Raw genomic sequence first — 16,273 nt, 5'->3', positions numbered from 1 at the left:
TTCCTGTAACATCTCTGTGGCTCTATCATAGAAACTGAGTAAATTCGATAAACAGGATCTTCCAGATCGAAAACCATACTTTTTATCTGATATTATATTATTTCTCTCCAGGTGTTCTACCCATTTAGTTTTTATTATTTTTCCAATATTTTGACTATTACACTTGTTAATGATACAGGTCTATAATTGAGTGGGTCTTCCATGCTGCCACTTTTGTAGATTGGAACTATATTAGCCTTTTTCCACACATCTGCTACGACTCCTGTACACAGGGATGTCTGAAAAATCAGCCGAAGTGGTATGCTGAGCTCAACTGCACATTCTCTCAGAACCCATGGTGAAACTCCATCTGGGCCAACTGCTTTGTTCTTACTTAGCTCCAAGAGCATTTGTTTCACTTCGTCTCTAGACACCTCTATGTGCTCTATGTTGTTCTCTGATATTCTTATTGCGTCTGGTTCCCTGAAGATCTCATTTTGTACAAACACACTTTGGAACTTTTTGTTTAATGTTTCACACATTTCCTTTTCATTTTAAGTGTATCTGTCCCCCATTTTCAACCTCTGAATATTATCCTTTACTTGCAGCTTGCTTTTAATGAAGTTATAGAAAAGGCCTGGATCTAATTTACATTTGTCTGCTATACCCTTCTCAAAGTTCCTCTCTGCCTCTCTCCTTACTGACGTGTAGTTGTTTCTTGCATCTTTGTATCGCTGGTATGTTTGGGGGTTTGGCCTCTTCCTATAATGATTCCATGCTTGTGTCTTTTGATCTTTGGCCCTCTCGCAATTTCTGTTGAACCAATCCTGTTTCCTAGGTCTGCATCTCTTTGGGTATGAATGTTTGTGTGCCTTCATCATATATTTTGCAAAATATGGCACACATCTCATTTACTTCTTTACCTATCAACAAGTCTGTCCAATTATACCCATAAAATAAATTTCATAGTTCCCCATAGCGTCCTCTCTTGAAATCGAGTTTAACAACTGTTTCGATGTCTCCATTCTCTACTAGATTATATCGCAAAGCGTATTTAATTAATGTTCAAGAGGATGATCACTCTTTCCCAAGGGATGAAGGTACTGGATGTCAAATACCTCTTCTTTCCTAGTGAATATTAGATCCAGTATTGACGGAACACCCCCTTCCCTCATTCTTGTACTCACCTAGTTGTACTCGCCTAGTTATGCTTGTGGGAGTTGAGCTCTGGCTCTTTGGTCCCGCCTCTCAACCGTCAATCAACAGGTGTACAGGTTCCTGAGCCTATTGGGCTCTAAGGCGCTATTCTTGTGGCCTGCTTGACATGTTGATACATGAATGTGTCCAAGATGAGGTTTACAAATCTGCCTGTCCAAATGTCCTCTGTTCTTGCCTCGTAGGCCTCCCAGTCTATTACCTTAAAGTTGAAGTCCCTCCAGTAATCGGGATTTATCTTTGTCAGCTCTTACCAGTCAGTTGTGTGTGTCAGTGTCTGTGGGGGGGGGGGGAATTAGTAGTTAGTAACAGTTGAATGACAGTTGAGAGGCATGCCAAAAATGCAGAGCTCAACCCCCACAAACACAACTAGGTGAATACAGCTAGGTGAATACAGACAGTTTGCATCAACCCAAAGCTGGCGAAGCCCCAGCTCCACCCAACTGCCACCAAGAACAAAAACCTCGAGAACACAGAAGGTCCGAAACTGGACCGCAGCCATCAAGTAGGAACTACACCACCACAGCTGCAGGGAAGAGTGGAAAAATGGGGAGGCAGAAAGGAGAGCCGAAGCCCATGCCGAATCCCAACATGTGAGTCGGGCAGTGAAGAACAAGGCCACCTGTCCCAGAACATAGGATTGCACAGCTTGGCAGTACAGCTGACAAAGCCATAGCAGAGACCAAGACCCCCATATGCAGCCCTCTACCCAGCACACCAACATCCTCCTGGAGCCTTGTTCAAAGTACTCTTGTAACGGGGACGGGGTAATGTCTCTACTTCGTCCACTACCCAGCCCTTAGTTAACTAAACTTAAAGACTCCAGAGTTCTACTATTAGCCTTCAGTCCACTCCTCGTGATCTTAGACGGTTGATCGCCATAGATACTACAGACACGAAAACTGTACTGTGTCCCTAGCACACTCTTGAGACCTTCTCAGCTGCTACCATCAAACCCATGGGATATTGACGATTACTTAATGTGAGAGAATGGTCTCTCAGGATTCTCCCACAGCTGACTTGAATGGCTCATTGCAGTGCACTGTGCACCGATCCTCGTGCACAAGCCCTATCTCTGTTAACCCTGGATAGTAAACTGGCATGTTGGGTATCTCCAGGATGCCCACTTAACCAGGAATACGTTTATAATACGGAGGCCGCCACATGTCCAGGCAGGAAGTAGATACAGGAAAGTTAAGCATACTTGCCACAAAGGGTCAGTGAGTACATAGGCGGTGTCAGCGTGAGAGAAGGAGAGGAGACGCCAGCTAGGCGACTGACCTCTGGGGTCAGCCTCAACCGGCGCAATGGAGAATAACATCTGTGACGTGGTCATGACGTCACCTCTGCTACTGATCAGGGAACGATCAATATGATTGGTTCCCGCTCTTTTGTTGCAATGCCATTGGTCAAATTGTAATCCCTTGTGTTGTGTCCCACGAGATGCCCTACAGCCACTGGCAAGAGCATTCACGTGAGGGAGTCCTTGCATAGAGGACCTGTCCTGTTCTGTCTATCGGCCAATAGGCAGAAGAACACACACTATTCCTCACCAAGTTAAACTCAGCGTCCTTTTGATATACCAACACTCGCCCAGAATCGCGACTGTGATTATATTGTTCAGAAGCCTAGTAGTGACAAATCACCAGAGTGAAACAGACTGGTACTGGTATCAGGCAACCCCTGGTGACAAATAGAGATCGTCTGAATGACCTAGAGTGAACTAAGGCAGTGCCGCCGCCTAAGTAACCTGTGTGTGACTTTACCACAAGTGTACTGCATGGTACCATATAGTCAGCCGCTGCCAGCCGCCACTCTGTCCCGAGCATGTAGCCTGCGAGCCACCGCCCTCACTGTACTACGTGACGTCACCACCCTTACTCATCGTCAGTGCCACCAAGTGTGTGCGTGTGTCGGTTAGACATACAGCACGCCCTCCTGCGAGTATCCCCGTATCAAGTACGGTTTGTGGGAAAGCCTGTCATCAATAGTCTCACGTTGTGACGAGCAGAACCAGCTGTCAGGCCACCTACGAGTTCTTGCATAAATTTGCCTGAGTGAGTAAGTGAATAAGAGAGGTACCCCACCTGTAAGTACAAGATCTTGTCATTGTTTTATTGTGTGTCTGTGTTGATCTGAAGCATCAACCACAGTTCTCACCTTCTCATACCTGTCACAGGTATTGGTGAAGACACCTGACTGTGTATGCGTGTTTATCTGTGTGGTATCACGACATTACACTTGTCTGTGAATGCGAGCTTCACATACACCACACATTTAGTTATTGTGTGATATTATTATTGTGCATGTTATTGCCTATCCCATTGACTGTATTTGTGATTTATTGCATATCATCATTACCGAGTATCCGGTCGGAACTCTTGTGATTCCTCTGCATACCGGCAGTTAGGTTTGCCGTGTTAATGATTGGCTGTCAACTATGTTAAGTTAGGTATTTCGCCACAAGTGGATCCGAATCAATTAGCAAGACGTCAAGAGTCTCGCTAATACAACCATAGCCTTTCTGACGCCAATCTAAAGTAAATCAAGCACCCTTTTATTAGTGGTTAAGATAGTAAATAAACTACTGTTAAGCTTTATGCTGTGTTTCTGTTGAACCACTTCTGAATACTGCCAACTATTTACTCAAGCCTTCAGCTCCAGGTGTCTTCAACACCCAGTTGCCTAATTCACTAAACTATAAATGTGATGGGACCCTATAAATGTGATAAATGGGACCCTAGGAGTCCCTTAAAGTATGAAATCATTGAGGAGATTCCCACGATCAACGTGGACCAGGACCAGGTGAGGCTAGTCTAAGAAGAGACTCAAGGACTCAAACTCAACCTTGCTCCCAGGCCCTGTACAGTTGCTCTCGTATTTTCTCTGCTGATTCCGACAGCTTCGTGAAGCGTCTGCCACATGTACATTGGCGACGTACGCATTGCAGTCGGAAAAGCAAAATAGAAAACCCCCACAGTTAAAATCCCATAACACATCCCATAAGGAGAAGACCAGAATGTAAAAGAGGCAGGATCCAATAACAAGGAACAAGCCGAGTCATGCAGAAGGCATGACTAATGTTCCTTACGAGATACTGTAGGACCCAATAGGCAGGAAACCTCCTGAAGGACTATCACAACAGGCCAAAAGACATGTAGAAATGAACCCTGGGGGTAGCTGTACCCAACTCGTATGCACACAAGGAGGGGAGATATGAAAACCCCCTCCCCATGCAAAGGAAACCCCCAACAGATGGTACAGAAGTACAAGGATCCATGAAGAGTCGAATGGGACCCAGGAGCCCATACCCAGCAACCCCCCCCCCCCCCAAGCCCCAAAAGCTGTTGTCAAGGGGCCCCAGGTTATAGCTGGCATCAGCATCCACCACCCAGGATAGAAAAAGAGGCATCCAAGGGAAAGGTTTTAAGGGAAGAAAGGACTGGCAGAAAGAAAGGCCCCAGAATTCCCAGCAGGCCAAGTAGGCTCAACTGCCTCCACACCCAAATTTGAAGGGGCAACCCCTGGAGCCACCCAAGCCATATACCAAGTTAAACCCCACCCCAACCCAGAAACCCTCAGACACCTCCAGGCCGGAAAAAGGGGGAAGGCAGAATAGGTGTAGACAAAAGCTAGGAAGAAGTTACCAACACCCCCCAATTCCAGGTCCCTAACCACCAACAGTGTAGCTCTGGCATCCAACCGGGCACTCGACCCAGACTGTTCAACCCAAACACACAAAGCAGTCACTACCTGACAAACCCAAACCCGATAAAGGGACACTCACCGAACATTATAAGGTAGACCAACACAGCCTAGTAAATGCAGCTGCGAGGACCAACCTTGGCATGCTATGTAAACAAGCGTGTTAACCACCAATCCTCCCCAACCAGCCAAAATGCTTGCTAGCAACCAGGGAACTAGACACGGGGAAAGAAAAAACACCTGACTTACCTAAAGACAACGCTTTCACTCCAATGGTCTTGCCTCTAAGAGAGAGAGATCTCCCAAACACACTAGAGAAGAGAACTCTTTTTTTTTTTTTTTCTTTTTTTTTCATGCAGTGGTAGCACTAGGGAGCACTCAGGGAAGGCCACCCTGAGGGAAGGCCACACCCTGAACACATGCAGCTCCAAGTGCCCTATGAACCAGGTCCACACAACACAAACTGGACAGAAAACATTCATGAAGCAGAACTAAAACAACAAACAATACCAAGCAAACAGCACCGGGGGGGTGCTGTTTGCTTGGTATTACAAATTACAGGCAGTCATGGGCTGCCCCTGAAGGGCAGCCCATGACTGGCCGACATTTAGAAGCAGCAAGATCCTGCACAGCTTACTGATGACTCAGGAGCCCAACAACAGATGTTCACAGTTGTCTACATCACCGACATAAACCGTTTTGCAAGACTGGAAGGATCTAGGAACTCTGGGCTTCTTTCTAACTGGTGAGGGTGGTAGCGCTAATGAGATCACACATGTTTCAAACAATTATATTCAGTAGTTTGTTTACATTCTTGGGGAGTTCATTTGACAGTGTTGAGGCCTTGGTCTCCTTGAACTCTTTGAATCCAGCAGTAGTGTGTAATGGTTTGCTTACTTTCTGGATGCTTTCCCAGTGAGATGGCAGTGTGTCACCGGCTCCCTGTGCCTCTGAGAGGGGAAGCCAGATTCTGGCTCTGGTACCCAGCTAATGATAGATCCAGCTAGTACCTGGTCAAATACAATTAGACGGCTGATGTGACATAGTAGCTGGAAGCCATTTCAGTGAAATGGCTTCAGGGATCCACAAGGGGCTCTCCCCCAGAAGCAATAAGACCTGTCAAATGCATGAAAAATGTTGCCACAGTGAAACTTAACTTATGATTAGAACAAGGTATTCGCTCGAGTTGCAAAAGTTATGGTTTTTACCTTTTTTTTTTGTTTTATATCTGAAGAAAATATATGAAAATCTTATATAAGATGTTTGCTATAAGTTCAATAGTTTTAATGGAAAAAATATTACTGATAATTTCTAAAATTTTCACAACTCACTTAATGTAAAATAGTATGAACAATTTTACACTTTAATTTTGTTAAGCCTTCAATACCCACAAAATTGTCTTTTTTACCCCATTTAGTCACCCGACCCATTCTAGGGTGATCTCTAATCTCAAGACTCACCTTCGCCTCTTTGAGCCAGTCAGATTCTGGTCATGATTGTCAGTAGGTGCCCGTGGGTCTGAGAGGCCTGGCATGTTCCCACAAAACTTAGTTGCTCCCAGATTACACTCCCGTGGAACTACTCAGTAGGTGCCCGTGGGTCTGAGAGGCCTGGCATGTTCCCACAAGACTTAGTTGCTCCCAGATTACACTCCCGTGGAACTACTCAGTAGGTGTCCGTGGGTCTGAGAGGCCTGGCATATTCCCACAAGACTTAGTTGCTCCCAGATTACACTCCCGTGGAACTACTCAGTAGGTGCCCGTGGGTCTGAGACGCCTGGCATGTTCCCACAAGACTTAGTTGCTCCCAGATTACACTCCCGTGGAACTACTCAGTAGGTGCCCGTGGGTCTGAGACGCCTGGCATGTTCCCACAAGACTTAGTTGCTCCCAGATTACACTCCCGTGGAACTACTCAGTAGGTGCCCGTGGGTCTGAGACGCCTGGCATGTTCCCACAAGACTTAGTTGCTCCCAGACTACACTCCCGTGGAACTACTCAGTAGGTGCCCATGGGTCTGAGACGCCTGGCATGTTCCCACAAGACTTAGTTGCTCCCAGATTACACTCCCGTGGAACTACTCAGTAGGTGCCCGTGGGTCTGAGAGGCCTGGCATGTTCCCACAAGACTTAGTTGCTCCCAGATTACACTCCCGTGGAACTACTCAGTAGGTGCCCGTGGGTCTGAGAGGCCTAGCATGTTCCCACAAGACTTAGTTGCTCCCAGATTACACTCCCGTGGAACTACTCAGTAGGTGCCCGTGGGTCTGAGAGGCCTGGCATGTTCCCACAAGACTTAGTTGCTCCCAGATTACACTCCCGTGGAACTACTCAGTAGGTGCCCATGGGTCTGAGACGCCTGGCATGTTCCCACAAGACTTAGTTGCTCCCAGATTACACTCCCGTGGAACTACTCAGTAGGTGCCCGTGGGTCTGAGAGGCCTAGCATGTTCCCACAAGACTTAGTTGCTCCCAGATTACACTCCCGTGGAACTACTCAGTAGGTGCCCATGGGTCTGAGACGCCTGGCATGTTCCCACAAGACTTAGTTGCTCCCAGATTACACTCCCGTGGAACTACTCAGTAGGTGCCCGTGGGTCTGAGACGCCTGGCATGTTCCCACAAGACTTAGTTGCTCCCAGATTACACTCCCGTGGAACTACTCAGTAGGTGCCCGTGGGTCTGAGAGGCCTAGCATGTTCCCACAAGACTTAGTTGCTCCCAGATTACACTCCCGTGGAACTACTCAGTAGGTGCCCGTGGGTCTGAGAGGCCTGGCATGTTCCCACAAGACTTAGTTGCTCCCAGATTACACTCCCGTGGAACTATTCAGTAGGTGCCCATGGGTCTGAGACGCCTGGCATGTTCCCACAAGACTTAGTTGCTCCCAGATTACACTCCCGTGGAACTACTCAGTAGGTGCCCGTGGGTCTGAGACGCCTGGCATGTTCCCACAAGACTTAGTTGCTCCCAGATTACACTCCCGTGGAACTACTCAGTAGGTGCCCGTGGGTCTGAGAGGCCTAGCATGTTCCCACAAGACTTAGTTGCTCCCAGGTTACACACTCGTGGAACTACTCGGGGCTTTCCAAGAAAATTCTATTTACGGTGAACAAGATAGGGAATGACAGTATTGGTGCTTAGAATTCTGACAATAAAACTATTTCATATGTAGTGCAGGACATTTTGTATAAGGCAAAAATTGGTGTGCATGTGTGCAAGTGAAAGAAGTGTGTGGCACATCAAACAGTTAGGTATCTACAGTTTTAATGATAATATTTTCAAGTAGCATAGACAAATCTTTCTGGTGCATGTAGGATGAGATTACACAGAAGGAGAAGACATAATATACTGTACATTAACTCTTAACTCATGGGAAATTAGATATGGTGACAAAGGAAAATTCATTAAGGATAACTAAACTTTCCTTTCACATTACAGTACATACTTACTTTTTACGTTGTTCTAAGGCATCTAAATTAGAGCCAGAAGTGCCCCTTCCTCTCAATGATCGACCATTCATAGGCCCAATGCCTCGGCCACGTTGATTAACAGAAGTATTAGAAATGGACGAAGTTTTGCTCTGTCTGATGTTCGGAATAACAGCTTTTTTATATTTATTTACAGCTGATTGCCTTTCATTTGCACCAAACTGAAACTGTGGAGAATGTCTTATAGTTTCTTCACTTCCTGACGCATTAAATAACGAGGATCTTTTCTCAAATGTTTGGTTCGAATACTGGTCATGTTTCCTCTTCTGTTGTTCATTTACATCAAATTGAACCTGTTCAGATTGACTTGTAGTTCCTCCACTTTCTGATGCTTTAACAAATGACAAGGGCCTTTGTGAAAGTGGCTGGTTCTGATTCTGGCTAGATTTCCTCCCCTGACTTGGTTCTGTAAATAACAAAAAACAGTGCATTATGTATAAAGAAATGCCACTTTCTGGGTGGCTCCCAAGAGCATAAACACTGGCACTCCAGGCCTAAACCTTACTTAACAGACACTTAACAGACAGGAGGAGCTCCAGCATATTTCAACAATCCTAAGTATTGTAGTACAGGTTGATGGCAGTGAGTGGTGTCCCAGAGAACATAAAGGTATAGTGCTCTTGAAAAATAGGTGAGATAACAGGAAAGTGCTAAGGGAAGTGAAAAATCGGATGAGAAAAAGTTGCCCTAGTGTTTACAGTGCAGAGAAGAACATTCAAGATGGCCACTGGCAAGGGGAAAAACAAAACAGAGCTTGATTTTGAGGGATTCAATGAAGAAAGCATTGATATTAGCAGTCTACATAACAAGTTGGTAAATTTAGATACTATAGTGAACTCTCATGTAGAAATAATTAGTAAATTGAAAGAAAGTAATGACCATTTGAATAGCAAAGTTTTATGTCTTGAGGGTTTAGTGAAAGACTTGCGCAAGGATAAGAATCAATTGGAAACAAATTGCAAAGCCATGGAAGAAGAAAATAAACTCTTAAAAATAGCTTTGGAAGAAGTTAAAGTAAATTTAAACATAAATGACTACAATAGGTTAGGCAAGGAAATTCAACAGGAGAAACAGCTTTTGTCAGCACAGATGGAGGAAGTTACACAGGGAATAGAACAGTGCAAGAAAGATATGCAACTCACTTATGCACAAGTGGCCAAGGAGAAGGAAAAAATAGAAGAAGCAGTAAAGGAAGTCAAACACTGCAGCAACCAAGATAAAACAAACATTAGGCTAGAAGTGAGGAAAGAATTGGCATCTAACCCGAAGTTGGTGCAAAACACAGTTGATCGGAGTAAGTCCCTGATCATTTTTGGCTGCAAAGAAAAGGCGATAACATCTAGGTCAGAAAGAGCTGTAGAAGAAGCTAAAGTAGTAGATAAAATTGTTGGCCTCGTGGAAGGTCTTACAAACAGAGAGAATGTGTGCGACTACAGGAGAATAGGCAGGTACGTAAAAGGGAAAGATCGACCTTTGAGGATCACCCTAAACGGTGCCAAACAGATGGAAGAAGTACTAAGGAATGCTAGAAAATTGCAAAGGGATGAGGATGGGAAAGGGTGGTCATTAAGACGAGATCTTTCAAAAGAAGATAGAGAGAAGCTGAAACTGAACCTCGCCGAGGCAAAACATTTAAATGAGAGCAGGAATGAAGAAGAAATAAATTCTTTTTTCTACAAAGTGATAGGGGTAGGCAAACCAGTAAAGTGGTACATAAAGGCAAACCAACAAAATCAATAGAGAGAGGGGGAGTGAAGAATAAGGAGAGGGGGAACAAGTTCCTGAAGATTGCATACACCAACATAGATGGAGTGAGATCGAAGATACTGGAGTTAAGTGATGTAATACAGCTGCAGACACCAGACATTGTTGCAATCACGGAGACAAAACTTGAAGATGTAATTTTAAATGAGGTCATATTCCCAAGGGGCTACTCAATTTGGAGACGGGACAGAAAAATTAGGAAAGGCGGTGGCGTTGCTGTGCTGGTAAAAGAACACCTAAAGGTGAAGGAAATAATGACTGCCAATCCACAAGAAGTTGACATAATAGCACTAGAGATCTGCTATGAGGATGATAAACTAATGATGATAAATGCATATAGTCCACCGCCAAGCAGCACATGGTCAAAGGAGGAGCTAGATAGTAAACGTGAAGGTCTTATAACAATAATGAGAGAGATTATAGCGAGAGCGGATAACGATAGATCACGACTGTTGATAGTCGGTGACTTCAACTTGAAATCCATAGACTGGGAAGCATATGAAGCTAAAACAGAAGATTTTTGGACCTGTAAATTTGTAGACCTCATCCTGGAAACATTCTTGTATCAACATGTTAAACAAGCTACGAGGATGAGGGAAGGGGACGTTCCCTCCATGCTAGATTTGATATTTACCAGGAAGGAGGAAGAGATATTTGACATTCAGTACCTTCCTCCCTTGGGTAAAAGTGACCATGTCTTTTTGGGAATAAAGTATGCAATGCGTTATAAGCTGGAAGAAAATAAGGAGGTTGAAGCAGTTGAAAAACCAGACTTCAGGAGAGGACATTATGGTGACCTTAGAAATTTTTTTAGTGAGTATAATTGGACAGACTTGATGCTAGGCAAGGAAGTGAATGAGATGTATGGCAAGTTTTGTGAAATATATGATAAAGGCACAAAAAAATTTATACCAAAACAGAGATGCAGAACTAGGAAACAGGATTGGTTCAATAGAAATTGCGAGAGGGCTAGAGACCGAAAGACACAAAAATGGAATCAATACAGGAAGAGGCCGAACCCCCAAACATACCAGCGATACAAAGATGCGAGAAACAACTACACGGCAGTGAGGAGAGAGGCAGAAAGAAATTTTGAAAAAGGGATTGCGGACAAATGTAAAACAGAACCAGGTCTATTCTATAAATTCATAAACAACAAATTGCAGGTAAAGGATAATATTCAGAGGTTGAAAATGGGAAATAGATTCACGGAAGATGAAAAGGAAATGTGTGAAACACTAAACGAAAAGTTCCAAAGTGTGTTTGTACAAAATGAAATCTTTAGGGAACCAGATACAATAAGAATTCCAGAGAACAACATAGAACACATAGAGGTGTCTAGAGACGAAGTGGAAAAAATGCTCAAGGAGCTCGGTAAGAACAAAGCAGCTGGCCCAGATGGCGTTTCACCATGGGTTCTGAGAGAATGTGCATCTGAGCTCAGCATTCCACTTCACCTGATCTTTCAGGCATCCCTGTGTACAGGAATCGTAGCAGACGGGTGGAAACAGGCTAACATAGTTCCAATCTACAAAAGTGGCAGCAGGGAAGACCCCCTCAATTATAGACCTGTATCATTAACAAGTGTAATAGTGAAAGTATTGGAAAAACTAATCAAAACTAAATGGGTAGAACACCTAGAGAGAAATGATATAATATCAGACAGACAGTATGGTTTTCGATCTGGAAGATCCTGTGTATCGAATTTACTCAGTTTCTATGATCGAGCCACAGAGATATTACAGGAAAGAGATGGTTGGGTTGACTGCATCTATCTGGACCTAAAAAAGGCTTTCGACAGAGTTCCACATAAGAGGTTGTTCTGGAAACTGGAAAATATTGGAGGGGTGACAGGTAAGCTTCTATCATGGATGAAAAATTTTCTGACTGATAGAAAAATGAGGGCAGTAATCAGAGGCAATGTATCAGAATGGAGAAATGTCACAAGTGGAGTACCACAGGGTTCAGTTCTTGCACCAGTGATGTTTATTGTGTACATAAATGATCTACCAGTTGGTATACAGAATTATATGAACATGTTTGCTGATGATGCTAAGATAATAGGAAGGATAAGAAATTTAGATGACTGTCATGCCCTTCAAAAAGACCTGGACAAAATAAGTATATGGAGCACCACTTGGCAAATGGAATTTAATGTTAATAAATGTCATGTTATGGAATGTGGAATAGGAGAACATAGACCCCACACAACCTATATATTATGTGAGAAATCTTTAAAGAATTCTGATAAAGAAAGAGATCTAGGAGTGGTTCTAGATAGAAAACTATCACCTGAGGACCACATAAAGAATATTGTGCAAGGAGCCTATGCTATGCTTTCTAACTTCAGAATTGCATTTAAATACATGGATGGCGATATACTAAAGAAATTGTTCATGACTTTTGTTAGGCCAAAGCTAGAATATGCAGCTGTTGTGTGGTGCCCATATCTTAAGAAGCACATCAACAAACTGGAAAAGGTGCAAAGACATGCTACTAAGTGGCTCCCAGAACTGAAGGGCAAGAGCTACGAGGAGAGGTTAGAAGCATTAAATATGCCAAAACTAGAAGACAGAAGAAAAAGAGGTGATATGATCACTACATACAAAATAGTAACAGGAATTGACAAAATCGACAGGGAAGACTTCCTGAGACCTGGAACTTCAAGAACAAGAGGTCATAGATTTAAACTAGCTAAACACAGATGCCGAAGAAATATAAGAAAATTCACCTTCGCAAATAGAGTGGTAGACGGTTGGAACAAGTTAAGTGAGAAGGTGGTGGAGGCCAAGACCGTCAGTAGTTTCAAAGCGTTATATGACAAAGAGTGCTGGGAAGACGGGACACCACGAGCGTAGCTCTCATCCTGTAACTACACTTAGGTAATTACACTTAGGTAATTACCCATAATAATTTTGATTACAAGACAATGACCAGCATCTTTGTCCTCTAACACAGGCATGGAAACATGTGAGAATCAAACATCAACCTAAAACTGAGGAAAAAGTACCATAAAAGATGCAAGGAAGTCATGAAACCTGAACACTAGATAAATGCTTGGTAACAACCAATCACCAACCAAAGCTAAGAACAGCAGAAACACCACCTCGCTCATTTCCTCTTGTGCCACCAGATAATCCAGCACTCCAAAAAGGTGAACCCTATCACTCTCGAACCCAAGTAAACTCTATTAACATGGGTAAGAAGGAAGCCAATCAGAAGCAACCTAGAAAGGGGCATCTTTAACATCAGCAACAAAACAGGCTGATCAAAGAAGTCGGCTGCAGACTAGGGGCAGAACACCTGGTAGTTGTGGTGATAGGTACTAACACGTTTTGATACAGTTTGAGCAAATCACTTGTTCTGTGAGAATCATTTGCATAGTTGTTTGACAGGTTCAAGGCTTGTTTATGCAATTAACCACTGAACTGCGCAAGGCGTCTGCAGGCGCTCGACGGGGGTGCGCAACATGCCTCTGGGTATTTAAATTTTTAGCGTTCCATTAAAAACTGGCGCGCGTTGACATGGTTGATACCTGGTTGATGGGGGTTCTGGGAGTTCTTCTACTCCCCCAAGCCTGGCCCGAGGCCAGACTTGACTTGTGAGAGTTTGGTCCACCAGGCTGTTGCTTGGAGCGGCCCGCAGGCCCACATACCCACCACAGCCCGGTGGGTACAAAATGGATGCCTGGCGGCCTCAGTGATCGTCCGCCATCTTGAAAAAAATCCCAGCATGCCCCGTGGCTGTAGGGAGCCTCAGTTTCAAAGCAGCAACCATGTCTGACGTATCGTCTACGAGCTCCCGCTCCACGATCACCCGCGGTCATGGAAAACGACTCTCTGAGGAGGAAATACAGGGTACTCAACATTTTGTATGATGACGGTGCTATGGATTATGACTTTGACTATGATCCTGAGAAAGACCTTACACAGAGGTCTGATATGAGTGAGGGAGAAACTGAGGTGGATGATGTCGCGAGCATGTATGGTACACACGCCTCACCTGGCCTGCCTCGCCGCCTTGGGTCAACTCCGTTATCATCACCACCACTATGTGTGTCCCCTGGCGCAAAGTTTATTCAGTGATACTACTGTACTTGTAATGAATCTTTCTTGGGCTTCAGTGACAGGCTCCGATACAAGTAGTCTGGACGACCCGAGCAAGAGCAGCGAGGGTGTTACCAGGCGGGATTTTGCTGCCTCAGCAACACGTTGCGACTAGAGGCAGTGTGTCGAGCAGATACAGGACAATGACGACAGTAGCCCCTCTTCATCAGGAGTTCGTGGTAGGCCTACGATACGCAGATTAGCCTCATCTCCTACCATACCCACACGCAGCTTCAGCAACAGACGACATAGCCGTGTTTTTCGTGCTCATGGTGGTGTTGGCGCCAAAACCAAACCCCCAGGTGTGCAGGTGTGCTTGTGTGGGAAGATTGTGCCACATTTGTTCCACAAATACCAACGTTTGATGGTACCGATGTTGGTGTGACACCATTATTCCCATATACAGGTGAGGATATGGCAGAAATAGACTATTTCCTGGCATATTTTGATATCGAATTCATGACCCATCTTGTGACCGAGACATACAGATATGCTCAGAACCTCATGGACGCTGGCATTTTACCTGCCTCTCGCCTGACACAATGGAAGGATACCACAACTGACGAAATGTACGTGTTTCTCGCACTGAACATGATGATGAAGCACTCTGAGAAACACGTCATCCAGGATTATTGGGGACAAAAACAGCCTTGTTCCATCACCAGTGTTCAACAGGTATATGTCGCGTCATAGGTTCCTGTTGCCTGTCAGGTGCCTGCATTTTGAAAATAATGCAAATGATGACAGACACGACAGACTTTGGAAGGTACAGAAGGTTTTCAGTGACATGAAACGCAAGTTCCGTGATTATTTTTTACCTGTACAGAATGTGGTGATCGACGAATCTCTTGTACTGTTCAAGGGGCGACTGGCATCAAACAGTACATCCCATCAAAGCGCCACCGATTTGGACTAGGTTTATCATGCTGTGCGACTGTGAGACTGGTATCGTCATGGACATGATACTGTATCCAGGTACAGACGTCGACATACCAGCTCAAAATGAACATGCAAAATGAACATGGGTTCTCCGGCAGTGTCGTCAAAACCCTGATGGAACCGTTGCTGAATAAGGGGCATATACTGTTCACCGACAACTACTGTACCAGCCCCTTGTTGACCAGATACCTACTTGCCCACAACACCGCATATGTGCCACAGTGAAGGCTCACAGAAAGGAAATGCCAGTGTTTGGCATAGGTATAGCAGTGGGTGATTGCCAGCTGCACAAATGTGACAATATGCTCTCAGTGCGAAGGAGGGACAGACGCGAGGTGAATATGTTGACTACAATTCACACCGGTGCCATGTTGGACAGTGGCAAAGTCCACTTTCAAACACGCTTCCCCATATACGGGGGGTTATCTTATCTTGAGGTTATCTTGAGATCATTTCGGGGCTTTAGTGTCCCCACGGCCTGGTCCTCGACCAGGCCTCCACCCCCAGGAAGCAGCCCGTGACAGCTGACTAACACCCAGGTACCTATTTTACTGCTAGGTAACAGGGGCATAGGGTGAAAGAAACTCTGCCCATTGTTTCTCGCCGGCGCCTGGGATTGAACCCAGGACCACAGGATTACAAGTCCAGCGTGCTGTCCTCTCGGCTGACCGGCTCCCTTAAAGGAGCCGCAGGAGGCAGGCAGAAGACCGCCAATATGGACATTCAGTGTTGCTGTTGTGTCACAACTGCTCGTAAAGTATGGCAAGGCGTGTGCACCCTGCGCGGTGCTTTGTTACACCCCGCGAGGTACTCTGTTGCACCGCATGAGGTGCAAGCAACAACACCACACACAGCTCCAGACAGACTGAGGGGTAACGAGATGTTCATTGTCCACATGCTCAAGTATATGCCAGGCACAGCATCACGGGGAAAGGGTAAACTTGCCTGTATAGTATGCAAGAACATTACCCGAAGAGAACAAAAGCGAAGATGCATCAGTACCTGGTGCGTTGAGTGCAAGGTTCCACTATGCCCAGTTGACTGTTTCGCAGCATATCACACACTCGCGGAGTACT

The 16,273-nt window shown here is 45.0% G+C and overlaps 1 protein-coding gene across 1 annotated transcript in view; it reads right to left on the bottom strand.

Moving 5' to 3' along the window:
• Positions 1 to 16,273, bottom strand: part of LOC123754669 (uncharacterized) — a 103,905-nt gene that overhangs the window by 17,030 nt on the left and 70,602 nt on the right. Inside the window, exon 4 of the mRNA XM_069326261.1 lies at positions 8,350 to 8,794. Within this exon, the coding sequence (XP_069182362.1) occupies positions 8,350 to 8,794 (445 nt within the window). The remainder of the gene's footprint in view (positions 1 to 8,349; positions 8,795 to 16,273) is intronic.

This window comes from Procambarus clarkii, chromosome 18 (assembly GCF_040958095.1).
Source record: "Procambarus clarkii isolate CNS0578487 chromosome 18, FALCON_Pclarkii_2.0, whole genome shotgun sequence".
NCBI classification, from domain to species: Eukaryota; Metazoa; Arthropoda; class Malacostraca; order Decapoda; family Cambaridae; genus Procambarus; species Procambarus clarkii.
The sequence above is the reverse complement of the archived record's forward strand: the minus strand, read 5'-3'. Positions and strand labels throughout refer to the sequence as shown.